Genomic DNA, 21,386 nt, shown 5'->3' with positions numbered 1-21,386 from the left:
GCTGGCACATTCCCTGAGCATCATCCAACCAGTATAAGCAGCCAATAAAATGAATGGGGAAGGATCCCATGGAAAAAAAATATAATCATGTAATCAAACACGTATCATAATGCATAATTGCAGAAGTAACCTTAATTGTTGGTATTTTAATGCTTGGCTGCTTATTCTAAATATAGTTTAATGGTGGGGTGGTAAATATAATTTGCATATTTCTAGCAAACTCAAAATAAACTGTATTATGTGTTGCTGTAACACAACTACCCCATTAATTTATTAGTTAGGGTCTGAACCTAAACCATTGATCCCACAGTATAGAAATGTTATCACATTAGCTAATGAACTAACCCAGTGGGAACCAAACTTTTTGGCAAGTGTCTCAAAAACTAGCTCCACACCAGTCCTAAGTGCCACTCCAGTACCCTTCCCCTGCCCAATCTACTACCCTTCTTTCTGCCCTATCTGCGGCTGTGCTCCATGTCCCCTCGCTGATCTGCCGTTACCTTGGAGATATAAGATCATTGCAGCCCTATGCTGGCTAGAAATTACCTAATCCATGCCCTTGCCTGCCATTATCATGGATCTGGCTTCAGCCAGAAGCAGCCACAGATGTAGCAGTGTGTACCCAAACACATACTTTTCCAGGTTTTAAACATGTTTCCAAAATACAGTATTAACATCACGTACCATGGTGGCAATCCATAACAGCATGTAACAGCCAAATCTGAGTGAAATTTCACAAGATAAGGAGCCCAGCTACACTGAATGAAGCACACCTCCAGCAAACTTCTTGGCTGTGAGTAGTTATGGAGCAGTACTTCTCATACTATGTCTGAAAAATAGCTCTAATGTTGCATTTATTTATATGAGTGAGTTTGTGAAGATGTATTGGCTGGCTTCGCAATGCCTTAAAATCATTTAAAATGGAAAATATTAGGCTAGTTGGGGCTTTGTTACAACTTACACTGCAAGCTGCACAAGTGTTGATCCATGTTCGTACTGTCTTGAGTTTGGACCAGTCACATTCAAGCCATTAAAGGCCTAGAGGTCTGAAAGGTAAGATTTCCCCGACTTGGTCTCCCCTGTTCTGGACTTCCCCCTGCCCCTGGGGGCTCCCCGGGTTCCCTCCTGCCCCCGGGTTCACCCTGCCTCTCATTCCTTTTGGTATGGGAGAGATTTTCTGGGGGGGATTGGAAGAAAGAGTTTTAGCATTGAATGTGGTAACGGAGAAGGCATGCTTGTTGCCATTGCTTTACTCTGATATAGGATGTGTGATTATTTATTAACCAAGTCTCTTCACCCTCTGGTAGACTCTGCTGCCTTCATCCACTGGAACAAAGAAGTGCTCCAGAGGAACGTTTCTATTTGTGATTTCTAATTCTTTCCTCCATCATAAGAGCAGCCCCTGTGGAGCTGATCCTGATTTTACACATTAGTCTTTGGGGTGCTGAAATTTAAACAGACTTCTGACGACAGATTTTCTTCCAACTAATGAAACCATTTCTTTGCTAATGAAAGCCAGGCCCTGGGAAAGGAGATTTCTGTGATAAAAAAAAAAAAAAAACTCCAAAGAAACCTGATGTGGTCACAGTTGCTTTATAGTACCAGAATGAAAGGCTAGTTGCTTCACCACAAATAGCACCGGGCAAGACAGCGCTTCCCATGGTGAAATGACTCATTTTCTCCTTACTGTGATGGTCGTCGGAAATAACGGCTGCCAGTCAGGGTTCGGCAGGAACACTGTTTATTTCCGCTTTGGGCTGGGAAGCGCTTGTGCCAAGCTGAAGGCCCAAAACAGGCTTCTGCTGGGGATGTGGCCTCCTCTCCTCAACCACGAGGGAACTAGGGGTGCCCCAGACCACCAGACATCTCCCACCAGCCTCACCCATAGTCCCAACCAGGGGACAGGCGAAGGCAACTCTGCAGACTGAGCTCCCCTCAGGTGGGAGACCGGAAGTACACCGAAGGGAAACGGAGCAGGGCTTCCCCCCTCATGAAAAGGGCCCAAGGTCTTTGTGATTTGCAAGGGAAGCTGGTGGTTGGCTTTCCCCGCTGCTGTTACATCTCTGGCCCTGTGGCACCTCCGCAGCTGCTACCGACTGCGGAGCCTCCTGCCCCAGCTGAACCCTTTCCCATGCGGTTACAACAGCAAAATATTTTTGCCTCCCAGCTTCTCGGAATTGCCTGCTATTAACACCAATCAGGCGTCTCCCTAGGACTAATTAGCGTATTTACTCGGCATTCATTCCGCTCCCCTTTCAACCCGTAATTGAATCTGTCTGGGCGGGGAAATGCGGGGTCCATCCTGCGGCCCCAGGGACAAGCACGGGGCGTGAATGGCGGGGACACGCGCCCAGGGGAAAGACTGCTGGCAGTGCTGTGCCCCTGGCTGGGCTGGGCTGAGCTGGGGCCTCGCTTGCCTTGCACTAGAGGAGAAGGCGCTAGGCCCGCCCGGGCGCCTTCGCCCGAGGAGAAAAGGCGCGAAAACTCACCCGTGGCCCCACGCGTGGAGCCGCCCCGGCCAGGGGCCGCGGGCGGGTGGGGGAGCCAGCCACGGGCTGGGCTGCTCTCCCGTCTGCTTCTCCACCGAGGTGAATCGGAAGCAGAGGCGGCTCTTCTTCCCCTCCTCCAGCTTCCCTGGTGTGGGTCGCCGAGGGGAGAGCAGAGCTGAAGGAAATGTCCAGAGGAGACAGGAGGACAGGGGCGCTCAGCAGGTGAGCGTGGGGTACAGAGAGAGCCTGGACAGGGGGACAGGCAGTGAGCGCGGGGTACAGAGAGAGCCTGGAGACTGACAGGAGTATACACACCCAGTGGATATGGATGCACAATACGTATGTATATAGTCACACAAAACATAAAGGTTTTGTCTATATGCGCAGTGTAGGTGTGGGGTGTATATATTGCCCAACTAACCATATATATACCATTGATATGCATATTTACACAACATACGTATAGACAATATGTGTATATACACACACTATAGTGTGTGTGTATATAACCAAAGTAACCATATATACACTATATATGTACAGTATATGCAATATGTATATATACACACACTGTATGTGTGCATAGTGCATATAACTGAAGTAACCATATATACACAATATATATGTATATGCAATATGTATGTATACACACACAAACTATACATGTGTATAACGTATATAACCAAAGTAACCATATCTACACACACATGCACCGTATATATAGTTTTACATACACCCTACATATATATACATACGTACACACAATATGTATGTATATCTACACACAATTATATGATATTGAATCTATTATATTCTGTAAATATATCCGAAGTAACATATATACTCTGTCTATAAGATGCAAATCTACCCTGCCTTCTATTTTAAATACTTCCCGTTAAAGAGTAATACCGCCTCTGCCTTGATTTGGCGTCAAACATCCAGGTTGTGAAACGAAAGTGTTGGCGTGTGGATCTAATTCGGACTGAACACGGATGCTTTCTTTCCCTCGTCTTACTCCATGCAGCAATAAAACGCCTAGAATCTGATTCTGACACGTTGAATTGATATGGGGGGGGGGGTGATTTCCGCTTCAGCGGACAGATGAATGTAAATCATCTGGGTGCATTTAGGTTAAAGACCCCGTTCAAACCCGTAGCCTGCCCATAAAGAAAAGTGGCCTCGAACCCGTCGTCTTATTATTTTGAAAGGGGGGGTTGAGCCCACATATTAATGCATAAGATTACAAAAAAATGCCTGTTTGTATTAGTTTTCATCAGTTAATCTCATTTTGCTATAATTCTATAATTATTTAAATGGCATCTTCCCAGTGGTCCAGATCTAAAGGTTAGTTTTCGAGAGTCTATTAACTGTTTCCTGTTTTGTAAGGGAATTTGCTTTCTCGTTTTTCTGCTCGCATGAAAGCTGCTGAAAAGGGAGAAAGAGGCAGCTAGAGCAGGGCCTGAATCCTAGAGAGAAAATCCCAGACTAGCTAGACCACCTCAACTGCCATTGAACTAAATGGCCTTTTGGGCTGAGATCATGTACATTTCTTTCAAATGTGGGGGTGGCTGGAAATGTGTTAAGCGCTGGGGCTGCAATCCTCCATTTGACTTGACTCGTAGGTAAATATACCACAATTTCAAACACCCTATTCCTGAGAGGATGCAGCTCAGGAAAAAGAAACTTCATGTATTTAAAACTACCGTGGGTGCCATATAGCGTGTGAATGCTGCAGGGCTGGATACATTGGACCCTGATTCTTTGCCTACCTAAACTGGAGCGAGTTTTGGAAGGTGGAAATTGTGGTCCTCGGTACCAAAACCCTGCTACTTTAAAGTAGGAAGGTTTGATTCCTATGGCACTGTATATAGTTAGGTGGGGTACACTGCCCATCAGGACTAGCTGTACACGGGTTTGTCTCCATATGTTTAGAAGCCTGTTGGTGAAATGAGCCCTTTTATTTTTCCCAAGCCTTTCTTAAAATGCCCCCTGTTTCTGGTGACTGAATTAAAAAGCAAACTGTGGCCCAGAACCTGCTTTTAAACTTTCCCTTGTTGTCTAATTTCCAGCGTACTCTCCTCTGCGGAGAAATGCATCTGAACTCAGCACATCTGTGCGGTTTAGACAGCAGGAGGTTCGCTCTCTGTGTCCCCTGCATGAAGCTCAGGAAGGGAGGTCAAAGATTGCAACAGAATGGAGGCGCGTTTTTATTATTATTATTATTATTTATATATTGGCAACCCCTTTTCTGCCTGCTTAAATGACGACAAGGGTTCAGAGGAGAATGTGGTCCTTTCCCATTGCTCGGGCTCCAGGTATTTCTCAGCAGGGTTAATACAGTCTCCTCTGTAAACTCCGCTCCGAAGAGTTGTATGCTGAGGATTTACCGTGGTACGGTAATCTCATGGCAGTGCATTCACTTTGTTTATTAAACAAAATAATCCACTGCTTTCCTGGACAAATGAGCTTCATCGGGACACTACAAAAGCCTTGCTTAGCCCACCATGACATCGGGCTCCTGATTGATTTGAAGACCTACATACTAATTTTCCCGCTGCAGACGAAGTATTGAATTTCCCTGTATATTAGGCAATTCGAGCATTGGCAGGAACCCCCAAGAGCAGCACTGAGTTTTTAATTTTTAATCAAACCAAACTAGTTGCAAATGTCTTTAAAACAACCCGATTTTCCCAGGGCATCGGTAAGCAGCTCTGAAACCCGCTAGGAAGTATGAGAAAAAAGATTATAAATGTGAATAATCTTGTGAAACATAGGTCTAGCGGCTCGAATTACGCTGAAGACTAATATGGTTGTTCTTTAGGTGCTGCTTGTTTTTATACCTCAGACGTTGTCTATTGAAAACTACAACAGAGGAGCCAATACCCTGATTTCTCTAATCAGAGTCCCTGGAGTTTGTATCAAAGCTGTGAAAGACGAAGCGCGATGGGTTTTTAACACGCGAGGCAGCTGCCGGAGTGAGTCAGAAATTGGTGAAAGATTGGGGGAGGAGATCGGATGCAGTTTTCTGAGCTGGATGTCCATGATTTGCCCCTTTTGCAAGACTATATCCAGCGGAATCTCTTTTTTCTCCCCAACCAAAGGTGTAATACAAAGTACTTTCTGTCCTTTCTATTGACAAATAACTCGCAGGATACCTAGCAGTACCAGTCCAGTTGTTACCCAGATGTTTTAACTAGCCTCCAGGAGATTTCAGCGCCGTCCTGCGAGACCACTGACTTCATTGAAATAGCAACCAGGAGGCAGATGCCAATATTTTTTTAACAAACACTTTCACACTTGATCAAAACAACAGTCGAGGTAAAATGTTCAGCGTAAAACACAGCGTTGCCTTTCCCCCCTCTCCCCTCCTCCTAGCAACGACCCCTTTTCCATGCGTGCCTGGTTTTAAATCCGCGCCTACACGAGGTGGATTGCGCTCGTGTTTGTTTAGCAAAGAGTTGCTTCAGTGAAGAAGAACATCAGGAAGGAAATGTGAGGCTATGTAGCTCTCGGAGGCAAGTCTGGACACCTGAAGGAGTTCCTGAATATCTGCCACACACACTTTTTTTTTTTTCACCCAAACAAACAGAGCGAAAGTGTGCAAGTGAGTGAGGGAGCGAAAAGCAGAAAACAGTTACAGAGGCTGAGGTTGGGGTTAAATAATACTAATAATAACGAAGCTCTTCCTTTATGTCCTGCAAACACTTTTAGTTCTTTGGAAACCGGGAACTATTTTGCATCGACCACCAGTGGCGGGGCGAGATTTATTTGGAAGGCAGCGAGCGTTTCTTCCTGCCCTTCTGGTCACTGCGGTTTGTTTTCAGATGGCCAAATGATTGAGTTCCCACCTGCCTGGTGGTTTAAGCGAGCTAAACTCCTTCTAGCCTCCACCACCCACCCTCCTCAAAAAAACCAACCAACCAAACAAACAAAACCCAACAAGAAAAAAAATGCTGGGATAAACTGCTGTTTAAAGCACACGGATGTGATGAGTTCAGATTCATTTCTCCGCAGAGAACACTGGAAACTAGAGGATGCCCTGACTCCTCTTCCCCCAGGAAAACGTGAGGGCTGGAAATTTGGAAGATCCCCTGATTCCTCTCCCCCAGTTCCCGGTTACCTCTAGCTCTGCATTCAGTTTTTGACCAACCCCCGATGACTTTTGAAGCCGGAGGAAGGAGACTTTTTAAAATCCCCCTCCTCCCTCTGCACCCCAGTGTTGTTTCTAACCTGAACAGTCCCTGCCTCTGCTGAATCCCGCGTTTGTGCTATGACTGCCCTCGTCCCTTTCCAGAAAGCGTTATAAACAAGGGAGAAAGCAGCTGGCTGCGGTTCCTCCTCTCGTCGGAGGCTGCTGTCCCTTGTGTTACCAAGGGTAGCACTGACCGGGTCTCCCCACCAACTCAGGACCCCTCGCCCCGGAGGCTGCCTTCCCGGCCCCCGCTGCAAGCCAGGAGGAAGCAGAGCAAAAGCTTGCAGGCAGACATCCCCTCTTCCCCCGCCGGCCCAGCCCCGCGCCCCGCGGGAGCGACCCCCCCAGGCCCCGCGGGGGCCCCGCGCCCGGGCTCCAGCAGCCCCGGGACCCGCGAGGTCAGAGGGCGGGCGCTGCAGCGCCGAGCCTCTCGCAAGGGTAAAAGGGGGTGTGGCCGGAGCGCGGTGGCGTCACTCTGCCTTTGGGCCAGTGAGAGGCCGACCTTGGGAAGCCAGGGACCAATGGGAGGCGAGGTGGGTCTGTGAGTGGCATTAAGGGAGGGCTAGGCTGAAGCTGGGAGAGAAATGAAGTTGTGCTAAAAAAGCCTTTTAGCCATAAAGAAGTTATTAGGCATTTCTCAGCCTCAAATTAGGGCTACTTCATTAATATCAGCTTCGTCCCCATTATGGGAGAGGGAGAGTCTGCAAGCACATAAAGGGGATAGGAAGGAGGCAATATCTGTCTACCCAGCTGGGGGAGAAGCAAACTTTCCCTCTGCTCTTAATGATCTCAATTAAAGAGCTGGGCTCCTCACCCTGGGAAAGCTCTCTGCAGACTGCTGGGTGCGGGATTGAAGGTAGGTCAAAGGAGATCACTTGCATCCGGTGATCCCTTCTCCGAGGCGAGGAACAATGTTACCTGTGGAAGAGAAATGCGAAGCGGGTCTCTCTAGTCTTGTTTCCCTTGCCCGTGATGTCACTTCAGTTTGGGCTGGTTCTGTCTGTGCATCAGGTCAAGCGGGATTATCTTTTTCCTTGCTCTCGGGCAGAATGAGACCTCCATCCCTAGGCGGGAAGGGGAAGTAGCATGAGTCCAAATCACCTGCAATGTTAACCTGGATGAACAGGTCAGGGGAAGACTTTAGAAATTAAGCTAAAGCTTCCACCGCAGGGAGTTGCGAGAACACTTGGAGAGAGTACAAACGTGTGAGGATCTGAGCGGTGCGCACTTGATTCCGTGCTGGCTATACTAAGGACGACCTGTCCTGGTGACATTTAAAGAGGAAGACACGCTATTATTTTTTTCCCCTGAAGTGTCGATTTCCTTTTAAAAAAAAAAACTTTAAAAAATTTAATTTCTGTCTGTCATTGAATGCACTTGCGTGCAGACGAAATGTTCCGGGGCGGAGGGACTAGGGAGGGTGTCTGATCATTTCTTCTGCTTCTCCTCCTGCCCCCACTCCCCACCCGAGAAGAGAACCCCGTGTCCCGGTGGCGAAAATTCGCCTTATTCCTGACTCTTCTGTCCATTGGCATGTAGTGAGGATCTCACGGACCTGGTTATGTATGTGTAGCATTGTGTAGGAGGTGTCTCACCCCAAGGCATGCTGTTGTCTTCACAGTGGCACGGAGAAAGTTACCTGAGCCAGATCCCTGCTGGAGGAGCCTAAAAACCAATGACTTCAGGCCTCGGATGGACAGCAGAAGACTAAAATAAAAGGGATTATTATGTCTCTTTCCCGAGGAGCTATGTTTGCAGCAATGAGCAGAAGGAAAGGATTGACCTCCCTCCTTGGGGCGCGGGCCGGTGCGGGAGGCATTTAGTTTTCTCTGCAGCCCCTTGGATTGTCCGAGCTGCATCGAAAAACACCTTTCCGAAGCCGCTTGCATTCAGCTAACGTCAATCTTAAAGTGAATCTATTATATATATCTATATACACACGCGCGCACACACACATATATATGTGTATTTTTCAATGTAACTCCTGGCTTTTCATTGTTTTTAAACAAAACAAGCAAACCAGCCGCGCTCAGCAACGATGCTTGAGGCTTCTGCAAGATGAATTGTTGCTGAAAGTTTCTGCCCCCGCTTTGGATGAAGCTGTGGAGTTTAAACTGTAAGAAGGAAGGGGGAAAAAACCATCATGAAAGAGAAATCCAAAAATGCTGCCCGGACTAGACGGGAGAAAGAAAACAGTGAATTTTATGAACTGGCTAAATTACTGCCTTTGCCCTCGGCCATCACCTCTCAGTTGGACAAAGCATCCATAATCCGGCTCACCACCAGCTATTTAAAAATGAGGGTGGTTTTTCCTGAAGGTAAGTGCCTTTATGGGGAATGAATTGCCCGCCTGCATGCACCTCGCGGGCCGGGAGATCGCTGACTTGTCCGTGAATGTCACCGGCCCGGGGTCGTCCCTGAAGGACGGGGCTGGGGTTGCGCCTTTTCCTGCCCCTAGACACTTTCCCTTCCCTTCCGTACTCACGACACGTTTGGATGGGGACCGGCGGGGCTTTTGTCAACACTTCAAGATACTGAGCTCAGCTGCGTTTTCTCCTAAAACAAACATGACTTCCCTTCCCACCCCGAGAGATCAGCTTTCCCGCGGAGCACGTATAGCACCCCAAAGGGCAAATCACACATACCGGGGGTGATGGTGGGGGAGTTAATATATGGGTAAATATATATGGGTAAATATTTACTTTAGTCTATGCAAAGTCCTAAAGTCTTAGTTCAAGTCTGGAGCGGTGGGTACAATACTTAGGGCGTACAGCACCAGCTAAAGAAAGCGACCCAGCAAGACCTGCTTGTGCTGGGAAGGGGCCGGATCTTGGGGAGAGCAGCACTGGAGCGGTATGGAGAGGGTGACGGATGTCAGGGCTATTAATAGAAGTTCCAGGTTGAGAAGACTTTAAACTACGATAGTTTCGGGCCTTCCCCAATTCCTGCACAAGTCAACGGGCAACTTCACCTTGACTTAGCGATTGTCCAGCTTTGTCCGCTGCAACCAGCGCTGGGGATTCTTGAGGCTTGGCGCAGTCTAAAGTTTGCACATGGATGTGTAGAACCGCTGCCAAGCAAAACAAACCCGAGGAAAAGTTAAGGACTGAAGAAAGTTCCCTCCTACCCTGAAACTTTTGCTTTTAATGTGGAAGAGGAGGAGGAAAATAACGGGCAATGTTTTTTTTTATGTGGATCCAGGAACAGATCACAGTGCAGGTAGAAAAGAGCAGTACGAAGTGGGGAATTCTTCCCTTCGAGCTAAAAACAAATATTGTAACCACATAAATCGCTTCAAAAGAGATCAGATCTCGTGCTTTACAAGCGAAGGCCAGCTCTGTGACTGAGCGGGTGCTTTTGTCCGGAAAAAGCAGGGCAACATGGTAGTACCTGCGTTTAGAAGTGGATCGAAACTCAAGCCTTTAAGAAAATAATCTTGTATTTCCACTTTTGAATAGGTCATAGACATTCAGGCCACTTATAATGATTTGGACGAGGGAAGAGTTGGAAAGGTATCCTTCCCCCTCGCCTTCCCTTGCCAGCTTTTGCAAAGAAAACCCATTTCCAAACTAATTTCCTTGACCAACATTAGCCATCTCATGACTTGAAACCAAGCGCGGAGATGACCCAAAAGCCTTTCCTGAAAAGGAAAAGAAAAATAAATCAAACAGCACATTCCTGGCGTGTCTGCGCCGGGAAGATCATTACGGGAGGCTGCCTAGTGTTTAAAAAGAGATCGAGTTGTCCTTTATACTGTTAAGGCGTAGTTTATAAAAATAAAGCTATTGCAAACTCTTGAGGGCCGCGGTGTTCCTAAAAGGATTATTAACAATGATTTGTCAACTCCTGCAGTCTCAGTAGGCTCCCGTCCTGCGTGATTTCGAGCGGGTCTCGTCAATTATTGGTGCCTATGCAGAGGGTTGTTGGATCAGAAGAAGCATATGGTGTTGCTTGTCGGCTCTGAGTAATCATGGGAAGAGAAGAATAGCTGATCCCAGTCCCTCCGTGGCAAAGCGGAATGTTTGAATGCACTGGGGAATTGCGTGGCAAAGTGCACCGGAGCCGGAGCCGCTGCTGTCCAAAGCATATGCTAATTTGAGAAAAGAGACAGAGGAGAAGGCTAAACACAGCGCGCAAAGCGGCAGAGCCCGCCGAGCCTAATTAAAGGCGAGCTGCAAATGAAGAAGGCAGGCAGGGACAAAGAGTCTGGCTCAAAAGAAGGCGGGGGGGGGAAATCCCCTGGACGCGCATGTGTGGCGTCCGCTCTTGTAGCCAGGAGAAGATCAGAGAGTCCTGGGGATCTTAGGGTTAGGAGGGACCTCATTTAGTCCTGTTCCCCCTGTATTTCCCTCTGGATCTGTTTGCGTGTGAGAGAAGAGGGTGCAGAACAGACCCCGAGCAATCGAAACTCTTGGCAGAGGTGATATCTTTTTGTTCCACCAACTAGATAGCTGCAAAAAAAGGAGAGAGAGTATTTGCACGCTTTCGGGCACACGCGCCCATCTTCAGGCATAGGAGAGTGCGTAGATCGCAACGTCTCTCACCGAGCCACCCAAACAGAAGCACGTCTTGCTCTGGAGGGGCTACTTGGCGTGCGCTGCGCTGCTCGGGAAATAAGCCTCCCTCTGTAGTTCAGAAGAGCTCTGGGTCTGTGAGTAAGAAGCACGAATCCCAGCCACTGCCACTCAACCCGCCATACCTGTGGAGCTGAGCTGGAGGCATCTGTCACCTTTCTTGAAGGGGGAGCAGGGGCTCCGGGCGCATCCTGGATTTGCCGGGGGATCTCGGGCCTGAGCAAAGCAAAGCTGCAATGCTGGGTCAGGCAGTGGCCCACCCCAGGATGTGCTTAGCCCATACAAGTTTTGCCTATAGCATTTTCTGCGGTGGGGGCCTGTGTCTCCAGTCCAGGTCTCGCCTACTTATTAGCTTGGGGGGCCGCAGCTAGAGGGGGTCAAGGAAACAGTATATCAGGGAGCTGGGAGGGAAAATCGAAGAAGGGAGCAGGGAGAAATCGTTGACTATATTTATGTGTGGGAATCTTCCTGCTATTTCTTAACCCATTTGGAAGAAATTGACATGAAACACTGGGAAAGACATTCTCCCGACTAAAAGAGTGGAGATAACAGGCTAAGGAAGATGGCGAAATATCACGTCATCACAGGACATCCTACGTCACCGACCTACTAGTTTCTAAATCTCTTATTGGAATAACTATGCCTAGAGGGTATCTACTTAAGAACAGCTACAGTGTAACCCTTATAATTGTATCCTTATTTATCTAATGAATTCACATCTATTTAGACTGATTATAAATGGTTACATCTAGGAAGATATAGACTCCATACACAGATAGAAAATTGAATAGACAGAAATAGCATGCGGACATCTTTCCGCACATAATCATTTGTAATCATTATGTAGCCAGATTTTGGATTATTTTTAGGATTTTTTTGGGGGGGTGGTGTAAAATAGATACACGCAAAGCAATCATAGTGTTGTTTCTTATGATTCCTTCCAATATAAATCCGAAGACGTTGTTTATTGAATGCAGCTAATGAACGCCCTAATGCTAGAGGGAAAGCTACCATGTTATTACATTAAAGAAACGCTTTAAGAATATGACCATGATGCTCCCTCTTGAGTTTGTGGTTAGGGTACGGTTTAACTCTTAAATTAATTCTCTGGGGAAAGCCAGTTTACAACACTGGGACGTTTCTCCTGTTTCCACTTTACTGGTCTATATTTAACCTAGGAAGGGAGGAAATTGTGCTACCTAAAAAACAAACAGGAAAATCAGCAGCTTGGGCAATTCGCTTCGGCTTGGTACAAAAAGAGAGTTAAACTTCCGTGGAGAGAAGAATCTGCAAGACAAACAGGGGTGTGCAGTGGCCCTCTTGCTTTAGCTGCTCTGGGAAATGACCAGAAGCCATCCCGGTGCCGGCGTGCTGCAGGAGAGCTGCAGTAGCCTTTCAAAAACCCGAGGATAAGATATAGTCCTAACACTGCGGTGTAATATTAAATAGACTCCTACAGCATCAAGGGTAAAGCACGTACAGCCAAACTCTGGCATTGTTTTCTTTCCCATATAGATATATATGGGAAAACTACATATAGATTTGTAGTTTTGCCGATCTATATAGCAAGGTCTCGTCTTCATTATTATTACTGTTATAATTATTACTACAACTAAGAGGACACACCTGAGCCAAGCGATGAATATGTGTTCTGCGTAATATATTTAGATAAGAACACGCTTTTCAGCGAGGAAATAATTTAGTTAAACGATCACAGAAAATCACTATACATCGGTAGGTAGTTTCTCTAAGAGAAAGGCGTTTAATTACAAAGCCTCTGTTTATATAAACCTTTGTAGAATAATAATGGTTAGTATTTCAATATTGAAATCCTTAATCTTGTTTTATTTTAGGGGGATAAAAGACTAACAGAAGAAAAAAAAACCTTTCCCACGTGGATAGGTGATTTAATGCTGTTTTTCTTACTGCTAAGGGAAATGATTGAGCATTAGGTTTCAATGTTTATTTTCTTACAGAAGTTTTTCTCATTTAAAAGCCTTTAAGCTGCAGTTTACTCTCCACGCTGCCTTTCTGTGCTTAATACCAGTTTTGATGTCGACTTAAAATGTGAAGTGCAGGACTGAACTCTCGCATAACAGTTGCAAGAGCAGATTTATGAGTTAGAAAGCATACGGAAGATCAATGGATGAAATCATATTTTTTTTAGAAACATCCCCTTCTCTGGCTAATAAAAATAACTTTTTTTTTTAAACTGGCGGATGTTTTTCGACCTTCGTGTCCATACCGTGTGAAATAGTGAATTGCTGCAATCATTTTCAACTTTGGTTACTTGTAAAGAAAATTACTTTGATTTGTATCCTTCCTTCTATAGCGATCTGGGTGTATTTCGAACATGTTGGCTCCTTTTGGGGGTTGACAGAGGGACATTTGCTTAAAGTATTTAAATTTCTGTGAGCACCAGAAATGAAAAACGGTGGTATTTCATGGTATTTCATTCTCAAGTGCACCAGTATTGGCGTTTTCTTCCATTCAATTCCAGTAAAGTGGTGTTTATTCAGCCAACATTTTTCATTTAAAGAAACAGGAATGTTTCTTAACTCAGTTTTGTTACAAATGAACGCATGTGATTTACCGTAGACTTTTTTAAAAAAAATCATAGTTGATATAATTTAATGTGAAGCCTCAAAGGAAGAACTGATGTTTTGTGGCAGCCTTTTTTGGCTGGAATTTTAGTTTTAATTAACCGGTGCCTGTTAATTTAACTCAGAAATCATACATGCCTGCTACAAGGCTAGGCACTGGGAGCAGGCAAAACAGGACATCCTGAGTAAGCTATTTAATTAAACAGTTAATGAACTCAGTTTGGTTCTTTAACACAACACTCAACTGCCTTTTTTGTGACTGGGGCCGGTTGGTATTAATTGCGATTGCAGCAGCTGACAGAGAGAAAAAATAAGGCTGTCTTTAATAGCTGAGTCGATCTGGTTTCCCCCAAAGAAACTGCAGTAAGGAATATAGGAAAGTAGCCATGGCAGGACAGGGCGATCAGGAAACATGAAAGGGGCTGGTTTAACGAGCTACATCGGGACCAAGGGGGCGAAACGCCTGTACAGTCATAAAGCTTTATGAGCGGCTTCACCTAGCAGGCTGCATGGAGGCAACATACCGGGCAGGGAAGGATCTGCTGCTTGTGCAAACATTGCCCATATCCTGGGGTCTCCGTGCAGCCTCCATCCCCTTGCATCCCCACTGATAGAGGCCTATTGGGGCAGACCATGTTTTGCTCGGGATTTCCCTCGGGCCAGCTCTCCTGGTACCCAAGGCCTTTATGTCTTCCTGTGTTGTTGCTGTGAGCCTGTGTGAGTGATCGCGTCAGTCAGCTGACAGTCAACAGCGCAAAGGTGCGAGGGCTGAAGGACAATGAGACAAGCTGCTTGAGGACGTTGTGGGCTCTCCCTCACTGGAGGTTTTCGAGAAGATCCTGGATAGGCATCGATCTGGGATGGTTTGGGGCTAGCAAATCTCGCACCCACCCAGCTGGATGAACTAGATGACCTATGGTCCCCTCCCAGGGTTAATTTATTATCAAGGTGGAGGCTTCCCTTTTTTGGGCTTTTTTTTGGCTTCAGTCCGGTACTGATGTGGTGTCCAGTGCCCAAGGGTGCTGGCAGGGAGCCGAGGATTCATTTTGCCTAGCAGAAGGACTCTGCCTAGCCATTCTGGGCTTTGCTCCGGAGAGCCCTTAGTTACTTAGTATTACAGAAAAGGACCAACTGCAAGCCAGGTCGGCCAAGTGAAACTAGTAGGAAGGCAAAGACTAAGGAAAAGGAACAACCAATAACTGTCTCCTTCCTCTGTTATTAACATTAGTTGCACAATATCGCTTTTGTTTTCTGAGATGAGGATTTAGGACCTGATTTGAGGTTATTTTCCACTCCATCTCCTCCCCCCCAGTCCCCCCCAAAAAATCTTTTGAGGATAATAATAGTCTTTTTAACCCCACTTAGAACCACGAGCCAAAGGATTATTTAGAAATATTTTTTTATTAAGCACAAACTACAGTGAAGAATCTGTAAAGATACACGATTCAGGCAAAAGTCTGCTCATTTCCTTCAAACCTCTACCTGAATAAAAGCAGAAGGATCAGAGCCCAATGCTGTTACTTACCCACAGCTTATTTCGTTTGGAATTTTATTTTGGTTGTAATCATTTAAAATAAACCAGCAATCTGAACTACTGATATTTCTATAGGGTCTCATCTCTAACTGAATATATATTTAGTACCCGCCGTTTCTTGGGTCGATCTGTTCCTGCACTGTTCAATTTAACACCCAGCATTATGGACTGTCAGAGTGCAGCCTCCAAGTGCGTTCACCACCAAAGGCCAGCAATTAGCTTAAACGAGGGTAAATGCGAAGGACAGCCTCCACCGAAATACCCTTCAAGGGCTGTTTTTTCAGCTCAGAAACCTCCCCCGCCACCACCAGCCGTCAATTCTTGGCCCTTATCTTTCATTGAGAAGCATCCTAATCTTGGAGTGCAAAGTTTGTTCTGAGGCAGTTGTTTTCGCTACCCCGAACCCCAGTTTTGCTCAGGTTTTGTATGATATTTCATTGGGGGAGTGATCCTTGGGATCTGACTCTTGCAATGAGGCAGAATTGTCATTGGGCAGAAACTATCCATCAACTCAACTTCGCCATTGGTTCCCGGCATTAAAGATTGGATCAATCAAAAAATGGAGGGTGGATATTGTTAGCTCAAAGCAGTCGGTTCTTTTAGCAGTGGGTATTACATTGTCCTTATCTTAGGGAGTCCTGTTCGTGTGAACTAGCTTGTGCAGCCGTCTGGGCGTGTGTGAATGAGAATAAAACATTTCAAAAGCCCCGGGAATCCTAATGCTTCAGCAGCTGTGGCCGATACAGTTAGCTCCTGTGCAGAAAGGTAGAGACGCTACCTTTGCTATATTCTACAAAAGTTGGACGTTTCAGTGCAATTTTTCTACGGATAAATTGTTAAAAGAAATGTGGATTCAGCTCTCAGTCCAAGTCAAAGCTAGTGTTTTGTTTTGTCGTTGTTGGTAATTAGGATGCTAATTTGCTCAAATAGTCCAGACAACCCCACGGGTTGGCTAAAACAGAAATGTGGTCGCTTCCTTGCAGGTTCAGTTGTCTATTTTATATAAAAATACATCCTCCAACGGAGGAGATGATTATTTTGGGGACATCTTTTATATTTTGTCAAGAGTATAACATTTATTCGGAAGGAAAAGCTCAATCAATTTATTTTTGCTGCTTGCAATAACACAGCTGGGGGATGCCCCGCGCCCACGCTAGACGGTGGCTCATCATTCATTCGCCAAGAACTGGCCTAAATGGTGCCTGTGGGATTAGGTCAATTTTAGTGGATCTACTTCGCCTCATTTGGTTACTAATTGGTTTCTTGTTTTATAAATCGAAATCTCATTTTCAGGAAATTACAAAGCCCGTGCAGACAGTCCATTGAGGTAATCCATGGGTCAGGGGGTATTTAAATGGAAAAGGTTCTACAATGCATCAAGTATAAAGCGACAGTAAAACTTCGCCTAGATGTTCAAATGAAATGTGAGCTAGTTGGCTCTTTAGATCCATAATAGATACATCCCTTCTAAGGGTACTTATGCAAATATGACTAACCAGACTCGGGCTGGCGGAGGGAGCTCAGAGAGAAAAGCAAATTTTTATCTACTAAGGTTAATGTGGCATAACTTGGAAATCTTCCAAAATAGATTATGTTTTTCTTTGTCTTTGGCCACTCTAGCTGGGAAAATCCTTTGCCTAAAAACGATTTAGTTATCCTTCCCCTCACAAAGCTGCTTGTTTCTATTCCAAACCTATTATTCTGTTGGCCTCTCCAAATTACAAGAGAATCTTTAGATCTTGTTTCCAGTGTAATCCTGAAGCAAAAGGGAGAGCTGATTTCCCTGTTTTGTTTTAAAGAAGACAATCAACGGATTTGCAGAATTTTCTGCGGTAGGTCAAGTGCAAGAAATCAGTCTGCTTCCCTCGCTAAAAGAAAATTGGATGTTAAAACGAAGAGACAGTCAGAGTTTTAAAGTAACAGTAGTGGAGAGTTTGCCTGCGTGTAACCTTTAAAAGCCGAATTTTAAAGGGCACGAGGAGAGCAATTAGATTTGTGTTGGCACTGACTAAAAATAATCTCCAACTGAAAAGGTACTGAAACAACTAGCTATCACAAAGAGCTAGCGCATGTGATAGGCTTTCGAAAAGCCGGTTCAGGTAGACAAGTGAAAACATTTAATTATAAAACATTAACAGACATGGCCAGCCAGCGAAGGGTTTCCACGTGAAGCATATAAGGAAGAGTGCAACGCTCCGTGGAAAAAAAAAAGTGTTCCTGAAAAAACAGTTAACTTGTAATGTGCAGGAGCTATTCATTAACTCGCAAGGCTCGGGCTATTTTCCCTTTTAGAAGCAGAATAATTAGTTCCGTACACTTGGCTTAATAAACAACTTAAAATCCAGGCGAGGGATACACAAGAGCCTTTATTGAATGTAGGAGTCTGTTTTCCTGCTGCTTCGGGTAGGAAGAAGCAGGAGTGGTTCTTTCCTCCCCTTTTAATGGACTTCATTGTTGGAAACAACCAACCGAGCAAAACATGTCATTAAGCACCAAGTCGTAGAGGACTGTTCTGTCTTGGAGTGGAAAACTGCAAAGGTGGCAGGAGGGGGTTAGACCTGTTTCATTCCCAGTTAAACTGAGTGTCTGGTAGCCTCATCACGGGCTCAATCACCAAGCGCCTAGAATAGATGCTTTCCAGTAGCTCCCAGCTCCAGTGCAGTGTATGGACTTCTGTTACGTTTGAGTACTGGGAAGGCTGGAAGTCCGTAGGTCTGTAGCTCCTGGAGGTCTGCTGGGGAGATGGGCTGATTACTTTCCGGAGGCAGTGCATCACGATGGAGGCACAAAAGGGGCAGGCATCTCTCCCAAACCCTTTGCCCCTGGACTTTGTAAAGTTACGGGGAACCTGCTCTGGGGCAGAAGGCAGTACCCACCCGAGGGACCTGATGGCCGGCTGGCATTTGGCGAGACGAAGGACCTAGGGCTAGAGACAGAGGTATGTGTGCTGGGAGTGGGGGACAGGTCCCTGACTAGGGGGAGAGGGGAGGGGAGAAGAGCATCAAAGCAGAAAGAAAGCAGAGAGGTTGCAATGGGAAGGGGGGGTCGGGGGACGGATGCAATCGGAAAAGGAAGGAGCTGGATTTAAGCGGGGGGGGGAGAAAGAGGGCAGGAGAGAAGTGGTGGGATCTGGCACGCTAGAGGAGGGGGCAAAGGGAGGGTGGCGGGGTGCGTGTCCGGGGAGACATCGCCAGCCTCCCGTGGCCAGGTGAGCCCGGGCGATGCTGCGGGGAGAGCAGAAAAGCAGTGTGCGCTGGGGGGGAGAGGGGCTGCCCGCGCCCACCTCTGCCCCCAGCGCTGGCTCCGCGCGGCCATCAATCACCCTGCGTGTCACGTTAAGCCTCGGTTAATGGTGTCAGCATAAAAGGCTCTAACTGCCCTGCTTAAACGGCTTCAGCAGCAACGTGGTGAAAAGGCCTGGCCCAGACGCCGCGCATCTGGCTCCGATCCCTCCTGCCTCGCACACAGGGCCTGGTGCCAGGCTCGGGCAGCGGGCAGCCGCCTGGGTCGGGCCCGAGCGCGAGAGCCCGGCCGTGGCGGGCCAGGGGGTATCGCAGGGGCGGGGAGAGGGGCCGTCTCCGAGGGCTGGGATCCCGGTGCGTTATGAACCCGCAGCTGCTGAGAGACTAAGGGCAGTTAATAATGTCGTGGCAGCGTCCTGAAAAGAACCTGCCTTGTTTGTTTTTTTTAACGGGGGTTCATACGGGGGTGGCTGAAGTCCCATCAGCCACGCCTGGCCAAACCCATACCTGCCCCTGAAGTGGGTGGACACGTCGGGGCGAGGACCCTGCCGAGGGAATTAAATGAGATCCCTTGCCCTAAGGATCTGGGCTGAGCTGGCCAAAGCGATCTTTGTTGGTCCACCTAGCGTCCTGCCTGACTTCAGAGCCGGTCGTGGACGAGCGGGTCACCGCAGGCAATGGGGGAGGCTGTCCCCGCTCACATGCTGCTGCATCACCCCTGCAGGATCGCACCCTACCGAGCGTCCCGTCTTACGGGATCCGTGGGGTTGGGGGCTTGGCCACCCTGCCCTCGTGCTGTGCTGGGTCCGGGACCTGCTGAGCGCACCCTAGGCCTGACATGTTTGGGCTCCTACTGTCACCCCGCAGGGAGTTCCGGGGTAGAGCCATGGCACCGCGCTTTCAAGGAAGCCACTTGCTAGCAGCCAGGCGCCGATCTGGGACAGCGTTGTATTTGGCTTCGTTGCATTCCGCTCCGTTCTTGCAAATGAACTTCACTGCTAATTCCAGCAGCAATATTTCTCCCCCGCAGGAATTAGATGGGGGGGGGAGGGGGACTTTGTTTTTTACACTGAAATACTTTCTACTCAGCTATGAGCAAGTATTTTGAACTGTTCGAAATTAGAATTAAAAAAAAACCCCTCGCCTCTCCCAACAGGCCTTTTAAAATAAATGTCTCGACGTCTCACTTTTCTCTCTTTGTGTGTGTGTGTGTCTTAAATAAACAGGACTTGGAGAAGCCTGGGGCCACTCTAGTCGCACCAGCCCTTTGGATAATGTTGGACGGGAACTGGGATCACATCTTTTGCAGGTACTGGCCTGGAAAGGAGAGCCATTGGGTATTAATGATTAAAGAAATCATACCCCATTTTGAACTGTAATGATCATCCTGTCTAATTTTTAACTGCTCACGTGATTCATCAAGGGAGAGGCCAAACTTGCTTAGACAGTACGGCGCATTTTCTTGACTTCTGGGAACTTTCTTTTAATCCTTTGCCTCTTCCGCTCCACGCTGGGTTGTCTGGCACGGATCAGCTGCTGGGAAGGATGGAGCCTCCATCCTTCATCCGAAGCAGAGAAAGTCAGGCAGCGAGATGACAAGAGACGGGAACAGAGAGCTCTGCCTGGAGCTCTTCTGGGGGCAAAAGCACCTTTTTTTTTGGAAAGTCGTGTTAACACAGTGAGAGCGAGAGAGTTTAAAGCTGGTTTAAACAAGGAATGGAAAGTGCATAAAACATAGAGAAAGCCTCGGGGAGGTCAAGAGACAGAAAACATGAAAGTCAGCTCCGATTCACTGTTGTCTGAAGGAGGGCATATTAGCTCTAAGGATACTAGACGGGCAGATATTTTTGGGGGGTCTCCCGGCCCTTAATACTTGGGGCCTATCCCTTTGTCAGTGCATACAAATGACTCCCATCGACGTCTGTTTGATGAATAGTCCTGTCTGTTTTACACACTGGTCGCAGTGGAGATCGCTCCCGAGGTTTCTTAGCACTTACTTAAGTATCCCCGGGGAAAAGAAAAGCGGTGACGGGAGCATCCCGGGCGCTGGGGCCGGGGCCGGGGCCGGGGCTGGGTTCTTGGCTCCCGGGCGCCTGGGTCTGGCCCGCTGGTACAGCTCCCTGCCAGACAGATGCCCTGGTTGAAGAGCCCCTTTGAAAGGCAAGGATTTCCCGGCTCGCCACTTAAGTCAGGATCACTTTCTCGCACCGTCCTTCTCGATCCGGCGGTGAAGGCGTGGGACGGGCAGCTCTCAGATAGTCTGTCTCCTTCCCTTCCAGACTTTGGATGGTTTCATATTTGTGGTGGCCCCCGATGGCAAGATCATGTACATCTCAGAGACGGCCTCCGTTCACCTGGGTTTATCGCAGGTACGGGGACAGGCGACCACCCTGCGGCCGGGGCGTGGGGTCCGAGCAGAAACCCCTTCTGCTCCTTGCATTGCCCCCGGGAGCTGCCCTGCTCCGCGCGGAGCCGCAGAAGCTGGGGCGATGCAATCGCCGGGGTGTACTTAGAAAGCTGCACGATAGCAGCAGCTGGGCGGCAAAGGCGATGCAGACGAAATCCTCCTCCTCCATCACAGGTAGAGCTGACCGGGAACAGCATTTATGAATACATCCACCCGGCCGACCACGACGAGATGACCGCGGTGCTCACAGCCCACCAGCCTTACCACTCCCACTTCGTGCAGGGTAAGGGGCAGCTCTTCTTCCCCCGCCCCCTTCCCCGGCCTGGGGGCGGCTTCGCCTTGGGC

At 47.5% G+C, this 21,386-nt stretch overlaps 1 protein-coding gene across 1 annotated transcript in view; it reads left to right on the top strand.

Annotated features, from left to right (window-relative positions):
- The first annotated feature begins 7,307 nt into the window (after window positions 1-7,307).
- Window positions 7,308-21,386, top strand: part of SIM1 (SIM bHLH transcription factor 1) — a 70,146-nt gene continuing 56,067 nt past the window's right edge. Inside the window, exons 1-5 of the mRNA XM_090037213.1 lie at window positions 7,308-7,537; window positions 8,303-8,999; window positions 19,861-19,943; window positions 20,914-21,003; window positions 21,216-21,324. Of these exons, the coding sequence (XP_089893339.1) occupies window positions 8,825-8,999; window positions 19,861-19,943; window positions 20,914-21,003; window positions 21,216-21,324 (457 nt within the window). The 5' untranslated portion in view covers window positions 7,308-7,537; window positions 8,303-8,824. The remainder of the gene's footprint in view (window positions 7,538-8,302; window positions 9,000-19,860; window positions 19,944-20,913; window positions 21,004-21,215; window positions 21,325-21,386) is intronic.

This window comes from Crocodylus siamensis, chromosome 1 (genome assembly GCF_052110815.1).
Source record: "Crocodylus siamensis isolate JL-2025a chromosome 1, ASM5211081v1, whole genome shotgun sequence".
NCBI classification, from domain to species: Eukaryota; Metazoa; Chordata; order Crocodylia; family Crocodylidae; genus Crocodylus; species Crocodylus siamensis.
The sequence above is the reverse complement of the archived record's forward strand: the minus strand, read 5'-3'. Positions and strand labels throughout refer to the sequence as shown.